Raw genomic sequence first — 19,661 nt, forward strand, 5'->3', positions numbered from 1 at the left:
TCCAATAACAATAAGTGCAGCGGAAAATGTTTTCTTTATTTTTCATAATTATAAGAGTCAAATGAAAATAATAAAAAGTGAAAAATGAAATGATTTTTATTTATTTTTTTTTTTTTATTATTACTTTTGGTTTACACTTACTCGATTTTTGTTGTTGTATATTTTGCTGTATTTTATGTGTGCAGTTCGTGTTATTGTTGCTGCGATTGATGTCGTCGTCGTTGTTGCGTTTGTTATTGTTGTTGCTGCTGCTGTTGCTGCTGTTGTTGATGATGTTGCTGTTGTTGTTGTTGTTGTTGTTGTTGCTGCATATATGTATAACAACAGCTGCTGTTCTTATTAAAAATTCTTACAATTATTGCCCCTGTTTTTCAGGCTGTCTTGATTATTTTTTACTGCTTTCCCAGATGCTACCTTTAAGCCAGTTTGAAAATAAATTCTCTTGTTATTTTATCCATAGCTGCAAATCGAAATTGAGAGAGAAAAAAAAAAACGGGATTAAAATTCCATTTGCAAGACATCAAATAAAATCAAATAATTTGCTAAAGAATTTCAAATACTCTGCAATTAACTTAAGTAAATGAATCGTATGCTAAAATATCTTTGTGTAATTAGAAAAATATTCTTCTTCGTAGTTAAACTTCTATTTGACAGAGCTCAATCTTAAATATATACTTTAGTCACACATTTTGTAGTCAACTGCACCCTATGAAAGAGTACGCATAGAAGAATAAATTTCGATTCGCATTGCAATATTTGCTTTAACCTTATTTGCTGCATCATTAAATAATTGTTTCAGTGCTTGCTTGCCCTTTATATGGCCAGTAAGCAACAATAATTGAAAGCTGTCAATAATGATTATGCAAATCATTTGATTTATATATATGAATTGCTTAAAATTAAAATTTGCATATTTCTGCACAACGGCAACTATTAAATTTATTATTTATGCATGAACATATATCCCATTGAGCTGTCAGTCTTTTGAGTTGTTTTCCATTCGCAATCCTTTGATTACTCTAGATCTACTTATCTTTTTCTCTTTCCTATTCGCTTTGTCTTTGCTTCTCTCTCTCTCTCTCTCTCGGTCATACCCTCAGTCTCATAGCTTCTGGCTCTCAACATCTATCATCTCTCTCCCTCTCTCTATCTCACTCTCTATTTCTCTCATCCTCTCACCCTTCCCCACATATTTATTCATACCGTTCGGCGCTTTCGCTTTACGGCTCTTTTTCTATTAACAAGTTAGTTACATAAAAACGTTTAACAAGTCCTTGTTTAACCATCCAGACAAATGCTGCAAGTCAACAAGTAAATCCCCAACTTCCACCGACAGCTCAACTCAAGGATACCCCGTACAAGAGAGTGGCAGACTGACTGAAGTCAATTCATTTCATTTAATTCAACGTTTTCCAGCATTGAAATTCGTTTAAATACCCTGCATCTGGTTGATGTGCACGACAGGCCTCACAGATAAATCTCTCGTCCTGTTGGTTAACGAAGTTTTTCCAACAGCCTTCGCTTGCAGCTTTCCCTTTGCTTTTCCCTTGCTCTGCATTATGCAATTAAGTAGAGTTTTTATCTGCCGCTGCTGTTGCTGCCGCTGCTGCTGCTTCTGCTGCTGCTGCTCCGCAAATGTGGGCCGCAGTTGCTAAATCATTCGTTTGTGAAATTCGCTTAAATGCTACACATGGAGACTCTTTTATTTTTGCAGTTGACATCCCATTATCCTGTTGCTTATGCAAGCTGCCAGCAAGGATAATCGGACTTGCTAATTAAGCACAGGGTAGAGAATAACTGCGCCGCCAAGACAGCACCTGTAACGCGAATAGCGGACACAATAAAATTATCAACTCGACTGCGAGTCGATAAAGTGCATTTAATTATGCAGAAAGTCCCCCCCAAAAAAGGGAAGATGAACGGCCAAAATATATTTGATTGAATTATATAAATAATAGGTCGGGTATACCAGCTGCATAATACTCTGTATTGAGCAGAGAACAAGGAAAACTTTTAAATAGTGCGAAGAAAATATATTAAAATTCAATAACAAAAAAATGTTTCAAACAGACAAAGACAACGCAAACCCAATATGCCCGCTCTTAGCCCTGTGTGAACGAGTATAAAAGGCAACGCAAAAGGGACCTGGAAAACTCATGTGAAGGAAAGAAACGACACAAATTTCATTGAAAACGCAGTTAATAATTTTTTTTGGTGCCTTTTTTCAGCACTTTTGCGTAATAAATTAAGAGGTAAAAATCGGAAAAAGAAATTCTATCAATGGAATGGTCAAAGCGTTACGATTAAATTTTATTTAATTCATTTTTTATATATATTTACTTTCCCTTGCAGACTCTCGCAGTTAAGAGCAGCTGCAAAGCGGATTAATTGGGCAGCATCTTCAAGCAAAAGCCACAATGTAAATTGTATCAAGTTGCAGCTTAAAAGGCAAAATTTACAGTGAGAATCGCAAAGAGAAGAGTGAGGAGAAAGGCAGGCAGAGGTGGGAGGGAGAGGGAGAGTGTGTGTGTGTATTAAAGGTGAGTCTGCCAATGAGCTGCACAAACAGCTAAATTATCACATATTCCAGTTAGGCAGTAAAGCGAAATGAACAAACACACATGTGAAATACCCTGTAAATTTAATATGTTTTTCATTTGTTTTAATATACCTAATGATTAACAATGTAAATTTTAAGATTTTCTCAATTTTATGCAAGAATTTCTAACAACATTTTCTAAAACATATCTCTAATAACTCTCATAACCCTTAAGCTGGACTCGAAATATTTACACGGTATGGAATTATGAATGGAATCTAATTCCATGTAACTCATTGTTCAATCGAGCTTAGCTAGAGCTATGCATAGAGCATCAAAGCAGACGTAACAATCTACACTGCACAACATAATCGTTGACCTTTAACTAGTGAGAAGAGCATCTGCGACGGACAGCAGACGGCAGACAGCAGACAGCAGACGGCAGGGACAATGCGCATTGCCTCCACTGACAGCAAAGCTAATTAAATATAGTGTAAATGCTGAAATGAAGCAACATTGCAGCTGGGTCAAAGAGAGCCCCGAAAACTGTGCTACAGTAAATACATTTTCAAGTGCAAACTTCGTGAAAAATGTTAATTTCAGAAATTAAGTTTGCCTTGCAGGAAAAATTCAGCAGACTAATAACGAAATTAAAATATATACGAATATGTGCAAAGTTATTCAATTTGCAAATAGCTCTAGAGCACAGCTATTCCATGTAAATACATACATATATATAGAGAGAGATATCCTCTTTGGTTTTATCCACGCCCACTTAAATGCTTAACAAACAGGCCATAAAATAAGTGTTTCATAAATTTTGCGTGAAAAAGTGTGTGTGTCCACAAAATTGCAAAACAAACAGTTGTTAAAACCGATCCAAAGTCGTAAATTCTAAGTGCGTGTGTGTGTGTGTGTGTGTGTGTGTGTGTGTGGTATCGAAAGGTATGCACACTCTCACACACACACCCGATTAATGTTAATAGGACCCGCCCAAAAGATGGCGTCGTCTGAAAACCCTTTTCGACTCAGTCGCCGTCTTTGTGGCGTCGTTGGCCAATCTCCTAACTTATTTGTTTATTAAAGAAAAACACTAAAATTGTTGGCGACACGCCCACGCTCAGCACAGAGACCAGGCCAAGTTGTAGCAGCTAATGCTAACAAGGTGGCCAAGGAAAATGCCTCAGGTGATAATCATGATGATGATGATGATGATGAGGTTGCTGTTGCTGTTGTTGATAATGAGCATACGATTCGATTTGGCTTTAATACGCCAGATGGAAAGTTTGTGGGCGAACTTTTGGCTGTTGTTCATAAAAATTCCAAGAAACAGTGGCACACGTGCCATAATATTTGAATATACATGATATAGTAAATGAGAGCAGACGAGTCGAATGCTTTAAATGTACTAAAATACATAATAAAATCAAACACATGAATATCATTTATAATTCGTTTATTTATTCTGCTATAATTGTGAATATTATATAGACAACTATAATTAAAATTATCGTGAATCACGTTGAACTAATATTCGTTTGAAGTTCGCCGACAGCATGAGGTGAGCGAGAGAGGGCTGAGGTGATTAAAAAGGAAAAGACAGAGAGAGAGTGAGAGAGCATTAAAAAGACAGAAGAGGTCAGTGAGAGAGAGGATTAATGAAACAAAGAGGGAGCTAGTTCAGTTGCTTAGAAAAATTCCACAGACGATATCGCAGAGATAGGACTTGAGTTTAATAAATTTTAATTCGATTTTAAAGGGACGGTGTAAAGTTTTTCGTTTTGTTAATATTAAAGGAACTCAAAGAAACATATAAAAATGATTATTAAAGTTTAAACTTTATAATCCAATAGAAACTATATTATAATTACGAAGATAACTTCATCTTATAAAAAATATGACTAACATAAGTTTATAGGGTATTATTTTTTATTTGCTTAATTTTATTTGACAACACATTTAAACACTGTCACGTTTTACTAAATAATTTACTACGTGTTCAATATAAAAACAAAAAAGTAAAAAAATATATATATATTAAATAGAGAAAACATTTCATATAAATCTCCTTTGTTGCAATTAATTTATATATATTTTGTTAAATGACTGCAAAGACTACAAAGGGCTTCAGAAGTTAGCTAGTGGCTCTGATTTATGCTTTAGTTGAAATGCTGAAACTTAATTTATGCGTTTGCATCAAGTCCGGGAGTTGACAACAGCAGCATTTAAAGCGGGGGCAACAGGATTAAACTTGCCCGGGGCGGTACGTAGCACTGGATGGTGCTTCCGGTCAAATTGACAATGTAGGGAAGAGGAAAGGGAAGGGGAAGGAAGTGGTGGAAACATTGTCGGTTGGAGTCATTAATGCCCAGCTAAAACAACATAATTTAGTACCAAGCCCCGTGGCCTAAGCATAAACAATGCCCATGATAGCAACAATACCAAGTGGATGAAGAAGATGAAGAAGAAGAATGGGCAGGAGACGAGCAACAGTTACAGCAGCAACAGCAACAACAACAACAACAGCAACAGGGCCATAAAACGAATGCAGCCACAGCGACAAAGTGTTGAAAGCTCTTTATATATGAAGAAACTTGGAAATTTGTCTGAACGAACACAAAGAGGGGAATTACTTTTAGCAACTTTGTTGCCTCAAATGGAGCCACCAGATTAGCAACATTGTCGACAGCTGATGGTTTTTTGACTGCCTATCGTGATAGGCATAATTTTAACTAGTTTAATATATTTGAATTTGAATGAGCAAAAAAAGCCCAAATATAAAAGAAAGAAGAAAATTAAAAATCTTGAATGGGCAAAACATTTAAGGTGGGTCTAACGGATGTTATACAAAGATTAACATAAACATTTATCTGTGCATATATACTGATGGTATAATAATAAAATTAATTCATTCATTCATTCAAATTGCTAAAAGGAAACCTAAAAGTTTACTTTGTATTTATGTAGATATAAATTATGCATGTCTTCATATATAGTCATTCTAATTTATAAAGCATTATTATACTATTTAATTTTTGTATAATTTTTATTAATATTATATTACGATTTTCAGTCTTATAAAAAATATTAGCATAGTTATACATTTTTATTATAGTTAACATAATTATCAAAGTCCGCATTAATATTATTTAATTAACATTATTATCATCTATAATTTGTATAAAAATTTAATGCTCATCATTAGGGGCCATCATCATCATTTATCATTTATATTATTATTCCAAGTATTCTAATAGTATCTCTAAAATTTTCACCCACTCGCACACTGTCATCTCCGTCTAGTACGAGGTCTTCCAAGCAACTGAGCTTAAGGCGCATCAGGCTCGACCTTTTATAGGTCGCAAGACTTTACATACACACAACTTATGAACTGACTCCAGAGAGCTGGAGTCGAGTCAAGTTTGGGTATTTCCTATTTATTGAGCAGCAAGAATATAAAGATGCACGCTCGATCGACTCAGTTCGTTATCCTGATAAAGAATCTCTCTATATACATATGTACATACATATAAAATAATAATAATAGCCAGATGTTTTCATCCACCTGTTACATAAATTTCTTCATTATGGCCCCTTTAGCGGTTTAACAATTTTTCCATTTTAATACAAGCTAAAATATATAAATTACATAATATCGAAACAAAAATTACACCAGCTAAATGTATACAGCAACAACAACAGCAACAACAAAAGTGCAAGCGAGGCAGACAAGCTGACAAACCACAGCAAGAAAGTATGTGAGCGAGAGCAAGAGAGAGAGAGAGAGAGAGAGCTAGCGGCATAGGGGTGAGTGCAAGGGAATACACTTGTTGCTTGAGCAATGAACTGTAATGGCCTTGGAATTCGTTCACTTGTTGTTGCTGTTGTTGTTGTTGCTTTTTCGGCATGTTCTTCATCATTAGCGGCATTTGCTGATGCTTACAGTTTTATTTTTGAGAGTCTCCCTTAGTGCAGCACTTCAGAGCATACAGCTGTTGTTGTATTGTTGTATTGTTGTATTGTTGTATTGCTGCTCTATGCCTGCACTTGTCGTTAAAGTTGAACAAACTGCAAAGGCAGCCAGCGTGGAAGAAGACGCAGGAAAATGCTTTATTGCTGTTGCTATTCTGTTTTCGGTCTTTTTTTGGCAACTGTAATCAAAGGCAAAGGCGAGACCGAAAACTAAAAATACAATTTTTGCCTTATCAGCAGCATGCGGGGCCGCCGGGCCATAAAACGGGACATTAAGGGGGCAGCAGCAGCAGCAGCAGCAACAACAACAACAGCAGCGACAGCAGCTCCGCTTAGATAAGAGCGCTCTCAAAATTCCGTTCGTCGCCGCCCACCACGCCAAAATGCTTTTGTCTCCTTTTCTTGCAAAAAAGGTCAAATTGGAGTGCGAACAATGTCCAGCAAAAGGCACGACAAAATTTGCCGGATGGCTGCACAAATGATGGATGAGCAGTACTGAAGGACGACCAGAACAAACCATGAGACAGATCAAAAGAGAGAGAGAGAGAGAGAGAGAGAGAGAGAGATAGAGCGCAAAGAGTTCAACGTGTGATCTTATCGCCGTCGCTTGCATTCGTGTCAAATTTTCTGATAACATAGAGCTGCCGGAAAGGAGTGACAGAGAGACAAAGAGTGAGAGAGAGAGAGAGCGCTTGAGTGTATGATAAAGAGATAAAGTACAGCACACAAAATATTTACGCCATTCACACATATTTCATCAACTGTTTTCCATTTTATCAATTCCTAGAATCAGCTGAAAATCGCTCAATGCTGACAGCTTACCTCTTGCTTCCGGCGTGCTTCCGGCTTTGAACCATTTCATCCACTGCAGTGTCTGTTCACAGCATTTCGTTAACAAATAAGCTTTCAGTTGTCTCTAAAATGCTGCAGGAGCATTCAGCGGAAAATTCACATAAAGGGTATATGGATTTTATTGCATCTGGGACGTTCATGAGAAAAAGGTTCGATTATAAAATTAATATCGAACCAGAAAAACCTCTAATATATGTATGTATATATAATTACATTTCATATATGTATTATTACACCTTTATTTATACACACTTTGCATACCATATCAGGTATCTTTTAGTCGACTACAGCTACATAGCTAAAGCATATATTATTTAAAAAAAATCCTTTTTAATGTAATTCACTGGCGACCAGTGCGACAATAGCCCCATATCCTTTCGAGCGGATTCTGTGCTGTGTTGCACTTTGGCTGAAATAAAATTAAACACAGCGACCAGCAGCGAAATTGCAATTATTTAAGTCCCCAAAACGAAAAACCATGCACTGCTCTAATATTATAAAATTGCATGTTCTATGGAAAAAGAAGAATGCATAATGTAATATACATATGTATAGATAGAATACTCAAATACTAAACATAAATTAAATATAAACAAATTTTAATAAAATAAAATTGGTTCTAAATCAATTGAGGAAAACTGTTAAGTTAAGAAATTTACAATTTTGATTGCCCCTTCAATCTATTTTCATTCTCTTGCACTCGTCACATCTCATGTTACATGATCGATATGCAATCAGATTTAATAAAATAATTAAACGATTTGTTTTGTTTAACCCGTGTTCAATTTTCGATCGGCTTGCTGAACTTTCGTACAATTTAATTAATTCAACTTAATTGAATGCGGAAAATGTGAGCGCCGTAGGGTGGACGGATATGCCAGACGGCATCACAATCGCACAGGCGTCAGCGGACAAGAACGATGGCAATGCTGAAGCTTACGGTACAAGGAAAACATAAAAGGAAAATAGAACGCCATCATATATGGAGGTGGAAGGAAAATTGCATTCACCATGCAATTGAATGTGGCATTTGCCAAAAACTTTTCATAACAAACAGCAGACATGAGCTGGCTTGTGTGTGTATGCTCTTTGAGTATGTGGGTGTGCGTGCGTGTGGGTGTGTGTGCGTGTGGGTGTATATGGGAAGCCTTGGCATTGCCATTGAGAGCGAGTAGCTGCTTTCTCATCATTTCACTTGATTTGGTTGAGATCCACATTCTCTGATGCCAATAGAATTTAATTTTCACATGCAAATTTTCCAAACTATTTGCAATCTAATTTTCCCGCGCATATCTTCAACTAGCGGCGCGCTAATTGAATCTGTTGGTAGCGTATTAACGCATTGGCAAAACAAAAGCCAAATCAATTATGAGCCAATACCCAACCAGTGGCGTTTAACAACTAAAACCCATTGACTACCAATTGCACCGAAGATTTAATACCCTCCCCCAAACTGGGCTCTATAAGCCCGGCTATTGCATAACATATGCACAGCAAATTTAGCTTTAACCGCTTCGCTTTACGCACAACTTAACTCGATTACTTTATGCAATACTGCGTCATATACCTATGCATATACATATATGTATGTATGTATATATAGATATCTCTCTATAATCCCCTCCAGGTAATACAGAGTTTGGTGACAATTTAGACCAATAAATGTGTTTACATCGCTGCACACACACATATGCATATTCATTATAATACGCACTCCAGGAACAACTGCGAGTCCTCTCACTCTTCCTCTCTCTCTCTCTCTCCATCTCTCTCTGTATTGTTGGCGTATTCATTGAAGAGTTGAAGGCTGGCGGCAGTTGTGGGTAACCCACCGAAACCAGCGACGCGCGCGTCAATTTCGGGCATGCAAAACGAGCAAGGCAATGCATCGGTGGCATTTGACAGCAGTTTATTAGCAGCTTATGGGGATATACATATGTATGTATGTATATGCATATAGCTAAAAGCTTAGATTTAAGTGTACTTTAATTGTTCTTAATGTGCGTGTGTTAAGAGAGGGAGTTGGGGAATTGCATATATCAAAGGATAACTAGATGAGTTTTCTACATCGAACTATTTAAGTGAGATACGAGCATTAACATTATATGTTAGAGATCTCGCATGATTAAATATTTCTAATCATTCATTCTAGGAATATATAAGTATCTTTAAAATTGTCTCTTCATAAAAAAGAAAAGCGAATATTTTCTTTTGCAATGCATTTGCATTAGCTGAGCTTAGAGAACAAACAAAACTCAAATTCCTTTTGAACCAGAGGCTTAGCGAGTGGAAACATAATGACATTCAAATCGTTTTCATTCAACTGTTACCACGTTGTGTCCAACCAGGACTTAGTCGTTTAAATGTGTGAAATTATTTATGATGGAATTTTAGCTACACAAAGCCAAGGGCGAATATCCATAGCTATGTAATAATGTAATATAATTATTACACACAGCTACAACAACAACTACAACCACAACAACAATTTGCAGAGCAGACGACATATCGAGTTGAGTTATTAAAAATCCACAATTTGCTGCTAACTTTTTGCACAAACTTTAAATGAGAAGTGAAATTATTGATGCAAACAAATATTTTGCATTTATTCGTTTTCTGTTTTTCTTTTTTTTTTTTAATATATATATCATCAACATGTATACTATTATTTTTATTTTTATTTTCATATAATTATTATCATCGCTGCACAGCAAGAAATGTAAACAGCAAAGCTGTGGAAAATTTTTAAACAATTTATAGACAACAATTTCTCTCTATTGATGCATTTTGCTGAATTATTTATTATTTTTTTGCTGTCTCTCTCTCGCTCTCTCTTCTCGCATTTTCAGCTAACCGAAAAACAGATTATAGTTTTTAGAGCATAGGCTATAGGTATTTGGGACTGTTCGAGTGTAAAGCAACCAAATGATGTTCAAAATTTTGATATGTATGAAGAAATTCGTTGGCCATATTCGACTTCATGAATTGTTTGCTTTGCGTTTTGCAATACTCCTATATTTTCCGAAGCTACCAAAAACAAATTCCATACACAAGAGGCACAAACACGCAGACAAATTAAATTAGCACAGCGCTAAATGATCACACGGTCGCTCTAACAAAAAAATTTAACAACACACATGTAGAAAGAACAAAAAAACGAAAGAAAAAAATAAAAGAAAAGAGAAAAAACAACCAATAATAATAATAATTTAGTTAGCGAAAATTTTAGGGCGAAATATAAAAACATCTACAAGCAAGTACATGTTGTGCATGAGAGCAGATATAGATACATATGTAAAGATAAAGCTATACAGAGACAGCTACAGATATAGAGTTTCAAATACAGCTACAGCGATACAGCAACATGTACGTGCACACAAAGCGAATTCTATATATATGAATACAGGTACAGCAGCAGATACTGATAAAGATACAAGCATAAATACAGATAGCTGTGTAAGGATGCAGCTACAGTTACAGTTACAGTAAGAGATGCAAACGCACTGTTACGGATATACAGCTATAGATAAAATTGTAAAGATACAAAAGAAGATGCTAAGATACAGCGAAAAATACAGATAAAGATATAATGGGACAGATACAGATACAGATACAGATACAGATACAGATACAGATACAGATACAGATACAGATACAGATACAGATACAGATACAGATACAGATACAGATACAGATACAGATACAGATACAGATACAGATACAGATACATATACAGATACAGATACAGATACAGATACAGATACAGATACAGATACAGATACAGATACAGATACAGATACAGATACAGATACAGATACAGATACAGATACAGATACAGAGATTCAGATACAGAGATACAGATACACAGATACAGATACAGATACACATACAGATACAAAGATACGGCTGGAGATAGCTACAGATATGAATAGAGAAAAAAAGGTTTGGCTCGAAGTTCCAGAGACACACATATTCATATAGCAGTCACAAATTCATATGTACACGCACACACACACTCGCACACACGCACACATATGGAACCACTCAGGGGCGGCCAAATCTATTTTTAGCACATTAGATGATAAGATTGTCGAGCCAAACGCGCAGAACTTTGCGGTTTCGGAGCGCAAAAAAAAAATATATATACAAAAAACACACGCTAAAATTTGTATACACACACATGTGCATGCATATTTATTTATTTTTGTATCGGTGTGCGCGGAAACAGAAAACAAGTTTATTTTAGCAAAATATATAGAGTTTACACCCTGAAAAAGAAAAAAAAACCGTTGCACAAAATCGAAAAGCAAAAAAACAAAATTAAATATCACATTAATTTTTGCGCCTCGATTTTTGCTCCTCTTCTTGCTATCAATTTTTGCCACTTTTTATTTTTGCTTAAAACGCGTTTTGATTTACAGCTTCGTTGAAAAACAAAAACAAAAATAAAAAATGTTCCACTCGTTTTTGCCAGTTACCGCTGGATTTTCTTTTTTAAGCACCAATTTTATTTATTATTTATTTTTTTTTAGGTTTTTCAGGCCAAACAGGAATTTTAAAGGACGTAAGTTTTATTTCACACTTGCCGCAATATACCCCGTAGTTATATAAATAGTTACATATGTACAATTTATATAAATATGTACGCAAATGCGCAAATATCTTGCCTTAATCAATTTTAAGAAAATTTCTGATAATAAAATTCCGGATATACAAACAGCAAATGAAAACAGGAAAGCTCATCTATATATTTATATAAATATAGGAAGTTAAACAAGTCGCAGTTGCTAACGACTATGAAATACTCTATCGCCGCTTATATATTATATATGTTATTATAGAAAAGAAAGCTTCAGTTTCCATTCAAGTTCGCCGAACTTCTTAAAGAATTTGACTATGAACATAAAACTTACGTTAAGCAAACGTAAAAAACAAGACAGCGAAACAAAACACCTGTTCAACTTTCTGTTTCAGTTGACTGGAAAAAAAAAAAAGAAAAACAATTCACCCTATAGCCAGATGTATTACTTAATAATATTTGTGGGCAAACAAAAGGCAGCGGAAGATAAATGCAAAGGCGTTTACAAACACAAAACATTTCCATTGTCTGTGGCCCAAAAATAAACATCTGCATATTTTTAGCGCTGAATTCACAGAGAAAATTCTATGAACGATGGGGGCAGAACTCTTTAATCTTCATAGCAAATTTATATATCTTTAACTGCTGTCAAGGCAAGGAAAATAAAAATTCTACCAAATGCCAGTAAACTATTACTAGATATCTCTCAAGACTCTATACCTTATTTATGTCTCATATGACAAAGAGATAAGTCTGAGAGGGATGGCAAACACAGCTTTTTAGTTTTTCTCAATGTTTAATTTATATTTCATTAGCTATTCATAAGAGATTTCAATTCATTTCATTTCAATTTACATTTCGTATGCATACAAAATTCTCATATGCACAAAAACAAAATGAAGCAAAAAATATTGGATACAATTTAAATATTTGCTGCAAACGCTGCGCAAATAGTTTGAGTAACAGCCGCAACCACAAAAACAGAATGGGAGCCGATGCCAAATGCCAATGCCAATGTCGAAGTCGGAGAAGAAGAAGCAGGAGTTGCGGCAGCAGCAGCATCCGTAGCAATTAGAGCGCATCCCAGTCACATAAAAACAAAGATGCATTATCAAGGTTTCTATTCATGAAATGCAATTCTTTTGACCCCTTAACTCAGCGGTTCCGCAACTGTTGACAGCACAATTCCCCACAGTTGCTGACAACACGAATTTGACAACAAAACTGTCCAGCAAAGACAAACTTTTTCTTCGCATAATTACAAGAGAAACAACAAGCGCTGGCTGCCCTTAGATAACTTTGTCTTCTGTGCAGTTAATTAGTGTTTGCATGAATGTAAAAATATTGTAAGAGAATAACTTAACTTTAGTATAACTTTCTGTTTGTCTGACTTGTTTACTATATTCATATGTATATGTAGCCAGTGACTTACTCTATAAGTTTGTTTTCGTTTCATATTATCTCTAACCTCAAAATAAATATCAAATACTCTAAGTACATCTAAAAGATGTATCCTTGCTCCAATTTATTTTTCAAATTTTAAATAAATATGTGAATAAGAGCAAAACGATTATTGTTTATGTGTATGTGCATGTGTGTGTGTGTGTGCTTGTATTGGAACAAAGGCGGATGGGTTACTCACATTATTGGATGGGATGGCCTTGTGTGTTGCTTGCCACGATCTCGCAATTTCTCTCGCTAGCTCTCTTACTCTCTCTCTCTGTCGTTTGGTTTCTATTACTCTCTTGACGCCTCCCACGTTGCTGGCTTACAGTTATGTAGATAAAGCGTTTGCTTGATTTTGATTTGCTTATTCTTAATGTGATTCACATTCGTATTACATTCGCACATAAGTATTGTAAATTCTTCTGATTGCCTTTTGGGTTTCGTTTGAATTGCTTTAGCACTTGTTTCACTTTGTTGTGGTTTTTGTTTGTATTTCTTTTTTTTTTTTTTTTCTTTACATATTTGTTATCGCGCCGCAATTCGATTTGTTATTATTTCTCGCATATATTTGTATATATTCGATTGGGTATTTAATTTTATAAATCTTGCTTTCTGAATGAAAAGTATTCTGGTTAATTATGTGCATTTATTTAGCAGACAAGCAGGCACACACGCACACACACACAAGGCGAATATGTAGATAAAGGAGAGCGAACAGAGCGAAACAGCGCTAATGATGCTTTTAGCGGCAAATTGCAACAATAACAGCAACTGACTTGAAGTCGAAGACTACGGTAAGGCAACCGGCTCAAAACCCAACTCCAAATATAAAGCGTGATTTAAATTCAGCTAGATGATGATTATGATTTTCATGGAACGATTCAGTTGCTTCCTTAAAAAACTCAGCCTATAACTACCCTGCGATTATTTTGTATTCCCTTTCGCACTGTCCCATAGATACTTTTGCAAGTAGGGAAATCTATTTTATTTACAGCTTAGATAAAGAACAAAATGGCTTGCAGCGGAATTCGGATTTTATAGCGATTTATCACAAAGTTCTGTTATCTTTACATTTACGTCTCAAGCGTTTTAAAAATCACTCAGTTTGTATTTGTTTTTCTTTTTTTTACCAAGCGTTTTTCCGCATGTTTTGAGATTACATGCACACACACTCACACACACAACTCTCGCAAGCACATCAAGATCGTTACGAGAGAAAGAAAATGAGAGAATGTGAGAGCGTGCTATTACACGCAACAGCGAGAAAAATACTAAATATTAATTATCAGATATTAGTTGATGTGCAAATATTCTCATTAACACATTTTGTTGTTTTACTTTTTTTTAAATAATTATCTCGAGTATTTTACAAAACAATGCACACACACATACACATTCATACACAAGCTCCCGATTATTTGAAAATTGTTGCATAAATATTTTTAATGTGTTTTTTGTTTATTTTTATTTTGATTTTACTTTACTGCTGTTGTTGCTCCAGAAACAAGAAAACACACCGAACGATGGCGCACTCTTTTGCCCCAATCCAATCAAAATATATAATAAACATACATACATGCGTACATATATGTATGTATATATCTCGTTTGTGTATGTATGCGTGCACGTAGTCTGCAATCCGTGAATATCAACTTGAAACGCAGGCGAATAGAATAATACTGAAAAGCGTGAAGCAAAACGAACGCTGAATTGGCTCCAACGTCGCCTCGCTGAGAGAGCGGCAACGAGAGCGAGAACGAGAGACCAAAAGAGCGAACAGCGCAATCACAGACAGGCAGGCAGATCAAGCAGAGTTGTTGCTTGTTTTTGTATGCGTGAGCAACTTTTTTTCTGCCGCTCAGCTCACTGATACAAATGCAAATGGACATATATACAGACATTAGTACAAACATACATTCAGAAAAGAGGCATCTGCAGCAAAATTCTATTTTTAAACTTAAATTAATATTGTTCTTTATTTTATCAGCAGCAGCGCGAAAATAAAGCGCCGACAGCGGCTGCTGCGACAGCCAATCTCTTCTATCTCTCTCTTGCAATTTACTTATATAGGTGTATATGTACACATATGTGTGTGTGTGTGGGTGTGCAGTTGAAAACCAGAAAACAAATAAATAATACAACAAAACTAGACGCGTTCGTTGTTGTTGTTGTTGGTGTGGCTTAGTTAATGCTAATCAGCGAAGTCAACGACAACGCGTGAGATATCAGTGCCTACTAAGTGGACATGCCAGTGTGTTTCAGTGTATGTGTGTGTGTTTGAGCGAAGGAGGCAAAAAGCGAAGCTCAAATGCTCACTCTGCTCTTTGACTGTTGTTGATGTTGTTGTTGTTGTTATTATTATTGTTGCTGTGGATGTCGTCTGCTCTGCTATCAACGCTTGATAAGAAATGCGTTAATCTTTATTATGCGCGACGTAAGCAGCGCAGTTAAGCTGCATACAAACATGCATATGTATATGAACATGCATAGGTACATATGTATGTATATATACATACATAATTATATATGTACATACATATATGTACATACATATTTATGTATTCATATGATATCCAAGTGTGAGAGTGCCTTTAAAACTTTTTATTTATTGACATTTCCGCTAAGAATTTGCAAGAGGCTAAAGAAAATCAAAACCAAATGTGATTTATTCGCATAAAACAAAACATAAACAACAATAGCAGAAGGTAAGAAAATAGCGAACAGCAACGGCAACAACTTGTTGATGATTCAATTGTAAAACGCTGTTGACAGTGGGGCAAAACGACAAAAACGGTGTGTGGATTACAAATATAGAAATGGAAAATGCAACGCCAGCACATTCCTGGGCGGAGGACGGCTCAGCTGTTTTATCTGCCCCACGGCAAATAAAACACAAGAATTAAAATGCCGCAAGAATTACTCACACACACACATTCACAGTAAGATAAAGCGGGAGAGGCAATGAGAGATTATGAGAGTGGCAGAGCAAGAGAGAGAGAAAGAGCAGCAGCAACAGCAGAGGGCCTGATGCTCTCATCGATAGTGAGAGTGATCTGATGCTTTATCAGCGGCGGGCGGCTATTTTTAGACAAGCGCAAGAGCGACCACAAAGCAGCAGAGCACCAAAAATATAAAATCGAAATAAAAATTTCCCAAAATATATAATAATTTTGATATTGTTTTGACAAACAAAAATCTGAAGATTTTAAGTAAGGCAGCACTGGTGAAAAACAGAGAAAGAGTAAACGAGACAGCGAAAGGAGAGATGAACATTATTATTGGTGCTTTGAATGATTATGCCGCAGGTTGGATGTGTGCGAGTGAATTCTGGGAATGTGTATGAGTGTGTGTATGTGGGAGTGATAATGCACAAATAAAAGGCAAACAATGCCATTTGCTGCAGTCAACGAGATAAAACTGAGCTTAGCACCGCAATGTAACAATAAGAAGAAGAAACACAAACAGTTATCATATAACAACTTTGATGGAAATGCAAATGCATAACGTAAAAGGCGCATCTGCATCAACCAGAACAACAACAATAATAATAAGAACAAGAACAATCAGATTCTTAGAAAACGTGACAAGCGTACTTTACGCCAACTTTTCTTTTGTTTTGCTTTTCAATCACTTTTGCATTTTTCCATTCACGATCGCACAAACAAGAAACATTTCAATTTGAAATATGACCGATGTTCGATTTGTCAAAAGTTATTGATATAACAGAATTAATGTTTATTGGAGCGGTTGAAAATATGAATTGAATTTTTATTATTACATTTAATCTCAATTTTAAAAAACTCAGCACTTTTTGAGATGAACTGTTGCTGATAAAAATAGTCCGCGCACACAAGTCACGCGACGTCGAACGAAGGAAACAAACTGGCAGTTAAATTTGATGCACCGCAAAAAGAGTGAGCAGAGCTATCGATTGTGCGCTTAATATTCAAGCTATCGATATTTACGTCCACTCAAATAATAGTGTGGCAGCAGTATTAAAAATACCAAATTGATTTAAATAATAACGTGTTTTTTATATTATATAAAAGATAGTTTCACGAATAAAGATTTGTGCGCCTTTTACATTAAAATGTTATTTATACCAGTTAGCATGGGACGTTCCTTTGGTCCACAGAGAAATGTGCCCCATACCTGTAAAAATTCGCTTCGTCCAAGTAATTTTTGGGGGCCTAACGTACTAAGATTTATGTTTTGCCTCATCAATTGCACCGGTCCATTAAAATTAAAATGGTAATGACTATGCGTCACATAAACTTTTTGTGCCATCGAACTCAAAGATTCCGTATCTTGCGCTATAGACAAACCACTCGAAGACATTGTAGCTGGCTGCTTCCACATAAGAACGGAACTTGGATCGTCGGCTTCGGAGCTGCTGAAACAACTGCTGGAGGAATTGGAACGGCTAGATTCATTGACAGCACGCAGTTCCTGAAGCAATTCACGACAATGCTGCTGTAAATCATTTAACTGCTCTCTTAACTCTATATTTTCTTGATGAGCCAACGTTTTCTCTTCCAAATTCCAATTCTGTCTCCTTTCCATATTTGGCTCGATCTCTACGTAACGTTTCTTCTCCATATTTCGTTTCATCGCCCCTTTTTTTTCGGCCTCCAACTGCCTCTCCATATGCCACTGCGCCTTCTTCAATTTATATTCCACTTGCCATTTTTGTTCAGTCTTCCAATCATGTTTATTTGGCACTTCTGCACTAAAAGCTTCCTCCACTTCCATTTGTTTCTCATCCTCTACTTCCTCCTGATCAGCATACTCTAAGTCTTCCATTGACATGAAGTTGCTAAGCGGGACATTTTGAATACAATGTCTGGCCGTTTTTACCAACCACTGCGCAGATGCTGAGATAGCAATAGCGACCAAGAGTATGATGCCATAGTTGACAATCAAGTCATAGGTAATTTGTAGAAAATGAATTTCTGGAGAATCATTGGGACAAGATTTTGACTCAGCTACGTAAGTGGGTTTCACTTAAAAAAAAAAAAAAAAAAAAAAAAAAAAACAATAATTATTATTCGTATGAAATTATTAGAATATCTTTACCCGTGAAGATTTTCACTTTGTGGCCGTAGTGAGTTTGATCCTCAATTGCATGTAAATAACACAGCAACGACCAGGATATGAATGCCAAGGCGCACAAAAAAGTAATACTTATGTTATGAAACATATTTGCCCTATAAAATTCGGAATATTGTTTAAAACATGTGTCCGCTTTTAAATCAATAAACTAGTGTACTGAATTTGTCTACCGAAACGAAATAAGTAACTACAAACAAAAGGAAAGCATGGATTGCTATAACATTTTTCATTGTATTCAAAAAAGATTCTATCGATAAATGGTACACGTTTTAATTGTTAATTTAGAATTCAAAGTGATAGGTATTTTAAATTTAGCCCGCAAGAGCGAACAATCGATGCCATTGTAACTATCGATAAGTACACTTGTTGGCGCACCTTGTGATTGGCACCGCTGAAACGTGCAGATTTATAATAAACACAATACAAAATGGAATTAATGGTATAGTGAACCTAATAAACGTACATTTAAAGCAAATTAAAATATTCAATCAATACAGCATGGCGCTTCCCTGCTTTCGAGGCCTGCAGAGGAGTTCGGCAATGATTCGCTTGTGGAGGAAATGTGGGCGGCCAAAGCACTCGAGCATGCCGAAGTGCATTTTAATGTGAGTGGAACTAATAATAAAAAGATGCATAAGTAAGCAAACCATTGAAATCAACAACTTTCGTATAGCTGCTGACCAGCGTGCCGCCTTCACAGCTGCGTTTGACACCCTATGATGATCAAATCTACGCCACATTTCGCCAAGACTTTCCCGACTTACAAGTGGCTCGACTCAGCGACGAAACTCTCAAGTCGGCGACAGAGAAATTGAAATGGCGTCAATTTGCTGAGAAATTCAATAAAATGGAAGACTACTCGTACGGCACTCTGATGCGGGCCGATGCCAGCAAGGAATTCTCCCCAGAAAACTCGATATTCGTGTTTCGTGTTCAGTTCCTGGCCATTGAAATTGCGCGCAATCGCGAGGGCCACAACGATGCGGTGCACAAGAGCCATCGCCCCGCGAAGAAGACGCAAAGCACCGAGGAGACGGCGCAATGAAAAATACCAACTGCCTTCGCTGATTTAGTTTAAGTTTTAAAGTTATTAAAGTGACGCATTTATGGCTGTAGAAAATGCAACCCACTGAACATGTCTACACTGCAATCTGTTGAATT

The 19,661-nt window shown here is 36.2% G+C and overlaps 3 protein-coding genes across 4 annotated transcripts in view; 1 reads left to right on the forward strand and 2 right to left on the reverse strand.

Annotated features, from left to right (window-relative positions):
• The window catches only part of LOC108650827 (receptor-type guanylate cyclase Gyc76C), a 37,427-nt gene extending 23,597 nt beyond the window's left edge, over nt 1–13,830 (reverse strand). Inside the window, exons 1-2 of one of the 2 annotated variants that reach the window (XM_018100119.3) lie at nt 13,585–13,830; nt 142–460 (exon numbers count right to left, since the gene is read on the reverse strand). The gene's annotated coding sequence lies outside the window, so the exon portion shown is untranslated. The remainder of the gene's footprint in view (nt 1–141; nt 461–13,584) is intronic. The other variant, XM_018100120.3, reaches the window with a different exon arrangement.
• Nucleotides 13,831–13,868: 38 nt separating this feature from the next.
• Nucleotides 13,869–18,724, reverse strand: LOC108650833 (uncharacterized). The gene is made up of 3 exons (XM_018100134.3): nt 18,465–18,724; nt 17,167–18,391; nt 13,869–13,996 (listed from the first exon to the last, which is right to left on the reverse strand). Exons 1-2 carry the CDS (start codon nt 18,586–18,588, stop codon nt 17,469–17,471), a joined length of 1,047 nt encoding a protein of 348 aa, XP_017955623.1. The 5' UTR covers nt 18,589–18,724; the 3' UTR covers nt 13,869–13,996; nt 17,167–17,468.
• Nucleotides 18,725–18,781: 57 nt separating this feature from the next.
• On the forward strand, nt 18,782–19,629 carry LOC108650837 (protein PBDC1). The gene is made up of 3 exons (XM_018100137.2): nt 18,782–18,939; nt 18,998–19,105; nt 19,174–19,629. The coding sequence occupies exons 1-3, from the start codon at nt 18,928–18,930 to the stop codon at nt 19,543–19,545; spliced, it is 492 nt and encodes a 163-aa protein (XP_017955626.1). The 5' UTR covers nt 18,782–18,927; the 3' UTR covers nt 19,546–19,629.
• The last annotated feature ends 32 nt before the right edge of the window (nt 19,630–19,661 follow it).

Source organism: Drosophila navojoa, chromosome 4 (assembly GCF_054131105.1).
Source record: "Drosophila navojoa isolate 15081-1374.11 chromosome 4, UAZ_NAV_1.0, whole genome shotgun sequence".
In the NCBI taxonomy this organism is placed as follows: domain Eukaryota; kingdom Metazoa; phylum Arthropoda; class Insecta; order Diptera; family Drosophilidae; genus Drosophila; species Drosophila navojoa.